The sequence below is a fragment of the Dysidea avara genome, chromosome 3, assembly GCF_963678975.1.
Source record: "Dysidea avara chromosome 3, odDysAvar1.4, whole genome shotgun sequence".
Taxonomy (NCBI): Eukaryota; Metazoa; Porifera; class Demospongiae; order Dictyoceratida; family Dysideidae; genus Dysidea; species Dysidea avara.
The window spans coordinates 11,007,943-11,021,146 of record NC_089274.1 but is presented as its reverse complement, the minus strand read 5'-3'; the positions used below and the strand labels follow the sequence as shown (position 1 = coordinate 11,021,146).

At 38.5% G+C, this 13,204-nt stretch overlaps 1 protein-coding gene across 1 annotated transcript in view; it reads left to right on the top strand.

Moving 5' to 3' along the window:
* Positions 1 to 13,204, top strand: part of LOC136249330 (vacuolar protein sorting-associated protein 41 homolog) — an 18,214-nt gene extending 5,010 nt beyond the window's left edge. The window contains exons 18-35 of the mRNA XM_066041287.1: positions 71 to 163; positions 244 to 324; positions 493 to 554; positions 657 to 704; positions 3,619 to 3,715; positions 3,839 to 3,880; positions 4,090 to 4,146; positions 4,199 to 4,336; positions 4,771 to 4,825; positions 4,882 to 4,946; positions 5,357 to 5,432; positions 6,219 to 6,280; positions 6,472 to 6,546; positions 11,071 to 11,114; positions 12,603 to 12,658; positions 12,711 to 12,755; positions 12,818 to 12,900; positions 13,020 to 13,204. Coding sequence (XP_065897359.1) covers positions 71 to 163; positions 244 to 324; positions 493 to 554; positions 657 to 704; positions 3,619 to 3,715; positions 3,839 to 3,880; positions 4,090 to 4,146; positions 4,199 to 4,336; positions 4,771 to 4,825; positions 4,882 to 4,946; positions 5,357 to 5,432; positions 6,219 to 6,280; positions 6,472 to 6,546; positions 11,071 to 11,114; positions 12,603 to 12,658; positions 12,711 to 12,755; positions 12,818 to 12,900; positions 13,020 to 13,076 — 1,236 coding nt within the window. The 3' untranslated portion in view covers positions 13,077 to 13,204. The remainder of the gene's footprint in view (positions 1 to 70; positions 164 to 243; positions 325 to 492; positions 555 to 656; positions 705 to 3,618; positions 3,716 to 3,838; positions 3,881 to 4,089; positions 4,147 to 4,198; positions 4,337 to 4,770; positions 4,826 to 4,881; positions 4,947 to 5,356; positions 5,433 to 6,218; positions 6,281 to 6,471; positions 6,547 to 11,070; positions 11,115 to 12,602; positions 12,659 to 12,710; positions 12,756 to 12,817; positions 12,901 to 13,019) is intronic.

Sequence of the window (13,204 nt, the reverse complement as noted above, 5' to 3'; positions counted from 1 at the left end):
TGTGCCTTTACAATATCATGACTATTTGTGTGTACAATATTTGATGTGTTGTAATGCTTTGATCCGACAGGCTATCAGGCCATTCATCCCCCGGAAAAACCCTTGTCTTGGAAAGCACATTTATGAGGCGGTGCTGAATGATTTCCTCAACACTGACACAAAGGTTGGCAATTTTGTTTTAATAACATGTTCAATATGCATGCATGTGGGCTTGGTTTACACTGCATAATATGTTTCCTGTAGTTGTTACTGGACACACTGAAGGAATGGCAACAGGAGGCTCATGCTCTATATGATCTGCAAACAATAGTAAATGCTGTTGAGGTGTGTAAATATGTTGTACGATATAATGTTTAGATAACACACACTGTGTACATGTACCATGCAAAGATGTGCACATATGTATGTATGCAATTCATGACCATGCACACACGCACACACACGTAATGCCTGTATATACATACATACAGGGCTTGTTCTTTTTCGTTGCAGGAAAAACAGAAAGCTACAGATACGTCCAAGATTCAAGATCTGTTGGAAGTCTCTGGCTACCTGTAAGTGTAAACTGTTCTGTATAATAACACTATGGTCAGTAACTTGTCATGTTGTTTTATTGAATGCACACCACAATTATTTGTCATACATCATTCATTCAGATATTCCTTACAAGGAGAGTTTGATCGTGCACTGAGAGTGTATCTACAGTAAGTGATGGTGTATACAATAATGTAATGTTTGTATAAACTGTTGATACAATGGATCCGATCGTCATGAGCATAAATCTCTTGTGCAGTGGAAACCCTTCAGAAAGACCACCCTGAAATGAGGACATTTTTGTATTTTGTAAGTGCACCCCTGAAACCAGGACACTTCCCTGTTCCCTTATAAAGGCACTAGGATGTGCTTGTACCTCATAGCCACAGCTTATATGATCACGGTTATATACATGGTTGTACTATTGAAGTAGTGACTGCTTTATTAGAGTAATTTAGCACAGCATGTTCTTTTATTGCACTGACCCTGTTTCTGACTGTGTGCTTTAATGAAAATGCATTGAAATCTTCATTATGTGGCTATTTGGATTTACTAATCATAGTAAATTTTGGTGGGTTTGTTTTGGTGTTTTACTGCTAATGAAGTAGTGCACTTACATCATTTTAGGAAAAAAATTGAAATGAGGAATCAACTTGGTTTGGATCTTAGCAACAAGACCATTATACTCCCACTTAAATACTAATACAATGACACTATGTCCCATTACAGTAACTCTTATTCCAAACGTCTTACGCTCCTATAATCAGCCATGCAATACTGAGGACAGAGCTGATCACTAATGCACGCTTTAAATTTCAACATTCATTAGAGCAAGCAGTGCATAGTGTATAGGTACATAACTCAATTTCCTGGACGAGGAGATAACTGCAAAGAAAATATGTGACGGGATAAGGATTGCAAAAATACTATCCTAACTATGACTACCACACATAAGCATAGCACCTGTCTCATGGCCAACAAGAGGCTAGTAACACTCAATACTGTGCTAATGGCAGAATTCATAAGTCATACATGTACATACCAGTCACAGGGGCTGTGACTGTGTTATAGTTATAACATTGACAAGTCCACATATTGACCACTTCATAGGGGGCAAATATTTAGGATTTAGGGCAGCCCAAGAAGGGTGACCTTGAGGGTGGCAGCCCCTTTCAATTTGCCCATGAAAATACATTCATTTGCTGAACATCACAGGCTAGCAACACGCGTATCAATAGCCATATCAATCAATTAAAACTGATTGACTAGTTGATGCTGTAATAGGCTCTGTTAAACACTTACTAGTTGTGTATATTTCACCACAAGGATGTCAAATATTCCATGATTCAAGCTACATGCTGTCATGAGATTCACTATGCATGTTATTCACTAAACATCCAGGCTCACTAAACTATCATGCCCATCAGATTGACCACGATCGGTATGCAGGCCTTCATCTGCCTCAAAGTTTCTAAATATTGTGTATTGGGAACTCTCGTACAAAGGGCTGCTCCAGACTGCTGAGGTAATGCCAATCCCTCAATCAGTGCCAGCTCCTGCAGTCTGCATACAAAGTGTGCTGGGCTGACTCCATCTGAAAATGAAGTAGGCCAAAATGGTGCAGATGGCTGGCATAGTGCAACCAATGTACCATGGGCTTGGGTTTCCCTAGCATGTTGGATAACCCTAGGGATTAGTTAAATTGTGAGGCAACAATTAACCTCATCCTTCCAGCTGCACAAGAAATCATCTACTGCTTCAGTAATAGAGCTCCAGTACCTATAGATGGTCAAGCTGTTTATTATTATTATCTGCTGATCATGCGAGGACCCCATTGCCTGTCCACATCGGCAAACAGCACAGGGGTAAACAAGATTCCATCTAAATCTTAGGTAACTGACCAAAATTTCAAATATCTCTTTAACCTACCTTGGACATCAATAACTTTCCCACCAAGTATTGGGGCAGTTCTGAACTCAAGCTCCAATTCCCAAGACTCACTGGCTTGGTCCACAGCCATAAAATCATCTACCTGTCCCAACTGGAGCTGGTCAACAGTTACACTCATCATGCAAGATGCATTTCTCATACTCGTGCATATAAATCAAAAGGATGCATCTTAGTGCAGTTGCTCTGCAAGTGGCCCTACCCAGCACATCTGAAACATGGTCCAATAATGCGTCCCTTTGGAGTCTAATTGGTGACAGAATGACTGGACCAGTTGGGTGGGAATCTTGCGAGCGGAGGGTTTCGTGCACCGCATCCGGTATTCATAGAGGTGGGGCATAGCCCACCTGTAGGGCCACAAAGCCAGTAATGATCATTTTGGCTGAATCCACAAAGCTCCCAGTTAATGAACACACAAGCAAAACAATTGAACCATTTCAGAAGGAGCTAAGAGCAGGTATAAGAACTGTCGCCAATAGACAAAAGCTGATAAAGATTACAGACCACTCAGAGTTTGGCTGGGTAGTGGTGGAAGCCTGCAAGAGTGACAACCTGGCTAGTGACAACGAGGATGAGAAGCGGCTGAGCAAGGCGGAGAGGCCATTTCAGAAAGAGCTAAGAGCAGGTATAAGAACCGTCACCAATAGACGAAAGCTGATAAAGATTACAGACCACTCAGAGTTTGGCTGGGTAGTGGTGGAAGCCTACAAGAGTGACAACCTGGCTAGTGACAGCAAGGATGAGAAGCGGCTGGTCAAGGCAGAGAGGGATGACTAGCTGTGCTGCATCATCCTGCCCTGCCGCGACACCTTGCTGGTGAAACTGGTGGATTTTGTGCTGCAGATCAGCTCACAATTGGCGGAGCTCGGTAAGCAGGTCATCAACTTGTTTCACTGTAGTGGGAGCATCAGGCTTGGTTGACATATTAAACACACAGAACAATACAAAAACAATAGCACAGCACTTAGCTTGATTGAAATACTTAATTACTAAACCTATATACGTATATGTGTCATCTTCAGTACATCATACCAGCAGGAGCTTATTTTCTGTTTAATTCCCAAGCTCGAATGACAGAAAATACATGATCCAACTAGTACTGTTATACCAATATGTGTACATGTAATGTTGCTACAGGTTAAAACACACTGATGTGTTTGAACTGATCAAGAGGCACAATCTGTGGCATGCCTTGTTGAATAACCTGATGAACTTGTTAGAACTGGATGTAGAGGTATTTAGTACAAGAAATGCTTTAGTGTGTGCAGTTCATGTTAGTGCATTGCATGCGTGTACGTGTTTTTGTTGTTGAAATGCATACAGTGTAATACGCTGTGTATGCTATTTCTTTATCCAGCAAACTGTGAAAATCCTCGTCTTAAAACGAGAGACCATTTTGGTTAGTACAATGAATTTGTTTGTTTTTTATTGTTTTGCGAACAACACTATACTTGTCATGCATGTCAGTATGTAGTTTTGTGGGTGTGTGTGCATGTGTGTATACTAATTTTGTATGTTTATGGTACTGTACATGCTAGTTTATGTACCAACTTGTACACCTGTGTTGAGTAGTTGATGTTTGTGTACTGTACATCCTGTTGTACTCAGCCATCTAAAGTTGTCAAGGAATTGGAGACCCAGGGCAGACCGGACTACCTTCATAAGGTACATCTCTCCTAACACTACACCACATCTACTCATGTGATATGCTGGATAGTATTTAGATGCGTTATTCCAAGAGGACAGCAAATGTGGTAGTGAGTATCATGAGATGCAAGTGGAGTTGTATGCCAAATTTGATAAGGACAAGCTCCTACCATTTCTGAGACTGTGTAACGATATTCCTCTACAAAAGGTTTGTGCTTGCATATACGTAGGCTGTGGTTGTATGCATATATAGTTGATTGCTTTGTTTGAGTACCCTATATAAACATGATGTATTAAGACATTAGTTTTGTACACACACACACACACACACACACACACACACACACACACACACACACACACACACACACACACACACACACACACACACACACACACACACACACACACACACACACACACACACACATGCATGTGTTTAAATAGCACATTATGGATACCACACTTAGACCTTATTCTCGGCTTTAGACTATTAATCAACTATAGTCAAGGTCTCAACTTTCCATAGCATATTTGCCAGTTTAATTGCTCTACATTATTTTACATAGTACTCACAGATTTACACAGTAGTATTTATCTTACTATGTAAACAGAGTCTTGTTACATTGTGTTTACCTGTAGGCACTTGATGTGTGTGATCAGTTCCAACTTGTGGAGGAGATGATATTTTTATTAGGTCAGCTAAACCATGTGAGCACTGTATGTGTTTATGTACCTGTTTGGTATACACAGGTCGTATGGGTAATATACAAGAAGCTCTGAAACTGATTACAGAACGTTTACAAGATGTTAATAAGGTGAATCCCAAGAGGAACACCCTAGTGTATCAATAATTTTTAGGCTTTAATAGTCACAATAGAAATGTGTGTACATTGTATGCTTATCCATACAATACATGCGTGCATACATACATATGTATTGAGTAGGAGGGATATATGTGGTAGCTGCAGTATGTTTGGCTCCTACATGTCATATGGGTAACAGGTGACCCAAAGAACTGTAGAGGGTTGAAATCACATTCTTCCTAGAAGGAACCTATTGTTGTACATATGTAAGCTCAAAATATTGTTCATGTTCAATGTATGTTACATGCACTATGGAGGTCATATGGTACATGCATGTAATATATTTCAAGCTGGGATAGTAATGTTTATGTATGACAACTGTGTTTGTATGTGTACACAAATATGTTATATCAACACTGTAGGCTATCCAATTTGCTATGGAGCAAGATGATGAAGATTTGTGGGAAGACTTGATCAAGTATTCAAGAACGAAGCCTAGTGAGTAGAGTGTATTTGATACAACAATTTGTGATTCTAGCTTTTCAATTAGACACAGAGAGCCCTAACAGAACTGACACTCTCCCACTACAGTAGTATGCCACTAGAACAATGCAGTTAAAGTTAGTTAGGTTTCGAAAATGTATTTGACTAAATCATTTTCTATGAAAGAAATTAGACTTAGCATTAATTCTGCATCTGGTGATCCACTTGTTTAGTGTGATATTGTTGCACATTCAAATACAGTAGATAATTGCACTTCAAATACATGAACAACACTCTGTATGTTTGTAATGGACTAATGAAGCCTTGATGTCCATGCTTAAATATATGGATGATTCTTCTCAAGCACGTATGTGGAGTAAATTGAACAGTAGCCAAAGATCCGAGGGTTTTAAATGGTGATATTGGAAAAGTTAATGGCTGTCTCTTCCAATCCCTCAATTACCTAAGTTTGTTTGGATACTGTAGACTAGGTACACATGCATAATTGTACAGTTGTAGGGTTCTCTGTCATCTGATACTTTAGTATAATGTGTGGAATGATAAACTAATTAGTTGACTAGAATTGTTTAGTAGTTTTAAAGCTTTGTAGTGTTAATTGTGTGTGGTGTTGAATAATCGTTGAAGTGTGTATGGGTCACTTGAAGCAAGAGTTCATAATATATACACTGATATATATTATGAACTCTTGCCTGAAATAGTCACCAGATGATGAAAGTTGTGTGACAGTTTTTTATAATATGATTTCGTAAATGCAAAATTTATCACTATGTTTATTTTCAGAGTTTATTACTGGTTTATTGAACAATGTTGGTACTCACATTGATCCTACTAAACTGATAGAGGTAAGACTGTGTACTTGTGTGTTTACATGCATACATGTACAGGTATGCGTATGTGCATGTGTGTGTGTGTGTGTGTGTGTGTGTGTGTGTGTGCGCGTGTGTGTACGTGCGCATGCGTGTATGTGCATGCGTGTTATGAGTATACCTGCACTTGTGTCTCTATGTGTTACACACATTATTGTCACCCACAGCAAATTCCCAGTCAAGTTGAGATACCACACTTAAGGGATTCTCTAGTCAAGCTACTACAAGACTTCAGCCTACAGGTACATCACATCTATTATCATTTCACCCACCTAAAGTGTTCACAGCTCCCCCACCTGTACTAATACTATACATTGTTAATAGTACAACACAACTTGTAGTGTATAGGTGATTGTATTGAGGGTACTCCCACCATTGTCATATGGTCAAGGTTTCTATCTGGTAACTGCTAAGGAAAATCTTGTGTATCAATTTGTCTACCTGACAAGTATACATTGTGTAGGTAATGGGCTATTTGGCTGTGTGTACCTGTGAACTTCTTAAATGTGCATCATTGGAAAGAATAATTATGTGGATATGTGAGTGCCCTACTTCCTTTAGAATTGCCAGTTAACCCTTTATTATCGAATGGCTAATATATTGCCATAACGAGTGCCCTTTATAAACGGAGCCATAACACCTTTTTCCTGGGGGCTAAGAAGCTGAAATTGCTACCACACTGCTCAGAAGGACCGGACGTTTTTAATGAAGTTTACCGTTCGGCGATAGGACGAAGCATGGGCAAGTTATGCCACTTGGCAATATAAAATAGCGTATACAAAACAATAATACCTGTTTAAAACTCCATGTTTGCCTTCTCCCTGCTACTAGGAGGCTTTAGTTGGAATTACTCCATTCCCCACGTGATAAGGATTCTAAAAATAAATAGTGTGATGTCATCGCGTTGATTAGTAAGATGGCGGCGCCCATCTTTCAATGCCATGGCAATACGGAGAAGATACGCTTTCTTCGCTTCATAGCGCGTGAGTTGTGTGTGTGATCTGTAAGTATTCTAGCTGTGTTGGTAGAAGAGAGAGATGGCTATCAAATGGTATATAGCTTGATGGGTTAATTAATGGGTGGGGTCCACTCGTATCGCCCACAGTTCACACAAGCCATAAAAGTTTTCACACTTGCGGTTTTGTAAAAAAAAACTTCGGTAATAAAGGGTTAAGGTGTGATATTTCCACATTAATTTTGTCCATTCCTTCTGTATAGTTTGTAGTGTAATCACAGTGGTTACCCTTTTGTTGTTCACTAAGCCACTTAGTGGCTCTGAATGCATGCCCTTTGAAATCTGTCCATATCATCTTCACTGCAAGAGCTATGGGGCTGAATGCATTGTAATTTTTTTATTCAGGGGCCAGGTGGGCAACCAATACCACTTACTAGTAGTATTAAACACTCATTCCTGTGAAAGAAATCAGTGGTATGGCATTCAATATAGATTATATGCAACTCCTCACTTAATAGCGATTAAACAGAGGGGCTTCCTTCTTTCAGACATCTGCCACTTTGTGTGGCTTTCTTAACTAAGAAACAAACACTACATTATGCATATCTCTGGGACAACCGGTCTTATCGCCCATTTAAAAGTATCGAGAAACACTGGTTTTAAACATTCAGAGTGTTGTAGCTTGCCAATGGTGGTAGCTACACGTACCAAATTTTTTTCACACGTTTTACAACAATTTATTACCTTCCAGATCATCCACTGAAGAAGTAGTCAACAGCTAAGTTTCATTGGTAATATATGCATCCACACATTGCCCTAGGGTTATCTTAGTGATCATTCATCATAGAATATAGTGGCTAGTCCAAACTTAGCAACTACATCAAGCCTAGCTGTACCTGTAAACTAAAACTAAAGCCTTCAATGTAAAGCTCTGCGCCACTCAATATATCAAGTAAAATGTTTTGTATCTGTGAAATGACTGGGCCACAAAGCCATGAGCAAACCCTTTCCTATGATATTTCCCAGGCAATGTGCGAGTTAAACCTGAGCAGCACCTTTGAAACACCCACTCTAAAGAAGTATATTTTAGCACAAAAGGTTTTAGATGCCTGAATAATTGGAAAATTTTTACTAAAAGTGCTCAGTGGTTTACCTTTACTTGCTGAGTAAGCACATTCTCACATCTCCATGTTGACACCCACTAACAGGTGACTACATGTTTTGTCCTCTCGGTAGTGTATGTTAATATTCACTACTAGATTGTAGTGGAACACTTGTTTGATATCACTGTGGAAGTTAATTGCACAACAGCTACTCTAATGGGTGATGAGTGTAGTTACCATTATCCGTCAAGATGGTTGGTATTGTCAAGAATTTCTCTTAGAATTGATAAATACAGCGATGCAATTATTGTGAGCATAATCTTTACCATCCATTCTGTTGAGAAGAGCAGTGGCTTGTGTATAGTAAAGTGGACGTCACAGCCTCTGAATAAAAGTTGTGGTTTTTATTTGGAGGTTTGATAATATTATCAGTTTTAGATTATGGCTGAGTTAGTATATACATAGTATCAAAAAAGATATTTAGTTATATTTTTAGCCTTCAGTATGACCTGTGATGATACTCAAGATGGATAACACAGTTCACTACACATTTGTATTTTTCTGTGTTTTAATGTTCTAATAGTAAAGTTAAATCTTTGTTTATGCAATAAGGCACATCAGGTTTCACAAGGTCTTGGTAGCTGCATGTCGAACATTGTCAGCATTTGTCTATATGGTATTTGGTTCCATTTACAATGTACGAATGATTGTTAAAAAGGTTGAACCTCTGTCAGTTGCTCCAACACATTTTGGTATGATACCAGTCAGTTATGCTTCTGTATTTTATATGCCCCGTCAAGACCCTGGTAGAAATCACAGGTAATGAAACTGGCATTTGCAGGTAGGCCTTTAAGGCCACCTTGATACTGTATGAGGCCATATATTGCGGGTCCATGGGTGGTCTTATTATTGTACTATCAAATACACATCAGTGAAATATTGGTGCTTGTAAATTCAAAAGTACTAGGGTCATTGTGTGATCTGAATTCCAGATCCTAAGATGTCTCCAATATATTTGTGGGTGTATAAGGATGTGTACAATATCTAGGGATGTTAATACAATGGTTGGATGTATAGATACATGAATTTTGCATAGAAAATTAGATTTAGTTTATTAGTTCCTACATTCAATTTCCCTTTTGAAAATTCCAATCCACAAATGGTGGTACATCTATATGTATGTACAGGACTGTATGGTAGTGTTGGACAGTGTACTGATATAACACTTAGTAAAGATGTGTGTCAAGTACCTGTACCTGTTTATTGATAAAGATAAGAAATAGTTGTACACTAACTAATCTTATATACCATACACAAGTACTTTATTTGGTGCTATTGTTCTTAGTGTCCAAACATATACATGCTTGATGATTTTAAAACAGAATACGTACATGCATACAAAATTATAACATTTGCGATAATTTTGCCATTAAGCCGTGAAAAATTAATTTAACGATCACTCAACTCTATCTGAGGAAAGGGGAGACAAAAGCTTTAGTCATACACCTGTACATCTACATTAGGCTAAGTATTAAGGTGATTGTACTTGATCTCTTTGCTCCACTTATCCACTTTATATACTGTGACATGTGTGCAGTGTATTGCTGTGGGAAGAAATTATAGCAACAAGATTTGAGGTCTACATAGAACCATTGTTTAAGTGTGTGGTAATTATCCCAATATGGTCAGTGATCTCTTTAATATCCCACTATTGTCATGCTTGTGTGCTCAATAGAGTTTTTGTGCTGATGGGTACCATAATTGGTGTTTGATTGGGTCACTTTGTTTCCTTATTCTCTACTACCTTTCTTGATGAAACATTTCCTGTCTATAATTTTGGCATGATATTACTTATGGTGATGAATTATCCCTATGACTCTGTGTATAGTGTTGTGTGCATGTACGTATATGTCATAGTACATGGTGCTACTGTAAAAGCAGAAATTTTGGTGAGGAGGATATTTAGTGTAGCTATGTGGCTTCTCGTTTACAATGATGTATAGACGCTTACCTTGTTGCCTATGTACTGGCCCACATTCTTGAGAGACTCTTATGTAAAACGTAGGACAGAGGTTTACTCAATCCATAGCCACAAGGAAACGAGGTGGTTGGGCACATTATCTGTGTAAGATATCTCCACTGTATGTATCTTTTTTTCCTTCTAGCAAAAGTGTAGAACGTTAACCTGCGATCAGTTTCTTGCTTGATCTTGTGCCTGTTCAATTGGCTAAAATATATAAACACTGCTAATTCTGTGAATGCTATCCCACTAGGAACCTGTGAGAAGTTAAAGCCTGTGATACAGGGAGTCAGAAACATATAACTAAATATGAAGAATGCAGAAATAAATCCCAGACCCAGTAGTGACTTGATCCCCAGTCTAGGCATGAGCCAAGGGAACCACAACAGCTTGGATCTGAGATCTTCTCTGTATTCAACCTGCACTTAAACATTGACTTCTCACCAGCAAATGGTTATGCCATCCCACTAGGGTACCTGTTAGAAGGCTAAAGCCTGTGATACTAATAAAATATGGCAAGATTTTAATGTGATGATTTTGTTAAGTGCCTTCCAAATCACCAATTTTAATTTTACTCCAAAAATTTCTGCTCATATATAGTGTAGTATTTAGTGTATACACGGCCCAGTATACACGTACATATATACGGTATGTACAAATCTTCTGTTTTACTACTGTTGTTTTTTAGATTGCATTACGTGTAGGTTGCAAAAAAATTCTAGTCAAGGACAGGTATGTCAGTCTGTACATTGTGTATGCTGTATGTAGTTCACTATGTGTGTATGTGCAAGTTTGTTTGTGTGTATGTTAGTTTGTACACATCCTACAGAGTTGAAACCGAACTTGTGTGTAGTTCTATACTGATCTACTCCACTTCTTTAATTAGACACTACCATTGTATTGAGTTGAAACAAAATACACAGAAAAATTTGGTATTATGGAATTTTCAACTAGAGTAGGGACCATAGCACATCGATAAAAGTACTGAAACAAGTTGGAGTAGTGCACGATATTAAATCACATAAGAAGTGTTATATCCCTACTGTGTTCATGATACCATAATGGAAATGCACAGTAGGGATATAACACTTCTTATTGTTTTACTGTGATTTAATATCATGGACTACTCCAGCTTGTTTCAGTACTTTTTATCGATGTGCTATGATTCCTACTCTAGTTGAAAATTCCAAATTTTTCTGTGTACTTTTTTAATAAATAAATTATTATGACTGATGAACCCACGTATACCACATCTGAAATGACACTGCACGCCCCAATTATCGTCTGAAAAGTGAAGTATCCATTACGCTTCGTTGTCAGCTTTGTTCAACTCATTACGCAGCATTTCGAATCAACAACTGTTCGAAAAGCACCTCTGCAATCCACGCACACCGAAAGAAATGGTGCTGCACGCCCCGGTTATATCAATTATCATCTGAAAAGTGAAGTATCCATTATGCTTCGTTGTCGGCTATGTTCAACCTGTTACACAGCAGTACTAAATCTAGAACTGTTTGAAAAGCACCTCTGCTATCAAAATAGCCACTATGACAAATACGGACGATTTCCATTATGAGGGGAAGCCATCATGTGCTATCGCCAAATCGACACTTTTCACTGTCAGCAAAGATGAATGGGACACAAAGGAGGACACTGGTAAGTCCATGAAGAATGTATTGTACATACGGCGGTATGCCAAAAGACACCTGTTGGGCCGAAGCAACGTCAAACAGTGAAAAAATCAAGCCTGTAGCCTTAGTCGTTATCGAGTTACGCTTGTCTGAAGGCATCAGTCAGTCAGTTACTCAGTCAGTCAGTCAGTCAGTCACTAGAAAATTCCGTTAAATAGATTATTTAAAAGTTCCGTAGCAACTTGTTGAAAGCATTTTGAGTCGATCTGAAAGCTTGTTTGGGCTTAGTTTTACCTAACCAATACTGCCTCATCGTCGTCAGGGGAAATTGAGGCTGTGTTTTGGGTGATATTATTTTGTAGGCCACGCCTACTCCTTTGTAGCTAGTATGTATTGTACGCAAATTGTGTACTAAATACAATCTTAGTAACCCGTGTTGCATTATTTGTTACATTGTTTTGTGATGTCATTGGGGCCTTAATACTATAGCAACATCCAATGGGACTGTTTTCACAGTGCAGTCTTCACATATGCCATAAGATGCTACATTATATGTATTACATTGTTCACACAAGTGTCTGTGTTTCAGTAATTTTCTGATGGAGAAATTGAACAGACATCAGAAGAAAGCTGTGTGTGTTACAGGTAAGACTTGGTGTTACGTGACATAACCACTTGATGTAGACATTCATTACAGATGACACTTGCTGTCAGGAGTGTGGCTCTACACTGATCAGTACAGGTTTGTAGTGTGTAACAAGATTGACAGTAATATATGATTCCACTGGTGTATGTCTCCAACAGATGAGCTAAATGAAATATTTGTGTTCTACTGTGGACATGTCTATCACAGTCATTGTTTACCAACGAGAACAATGCCATCTATTGTGAGTCTGACATGTGCTGTGTGCGTGCATTAGTGTGCATGTCTGTGTGTGTGTTGTGTTCATTGTACACTCATGCACTCATACATATGAATCTACTCTCTCTGTATCTTTTTTTATAGCAACCAAGATGCCAGATTTGTTTTGTACCAGTCAATGCAAAGGCAAGGAAGAGATGATCCCCATATTGGTGGTGATTATTTAATGTGTAAATCAACAAGAGCTCACAGTGAACTTTGCAACATATCAATTAACAATGTGTTTAAATTCTACATGTCTAACAATTTTTTTTTTTATTTGTGGTAAA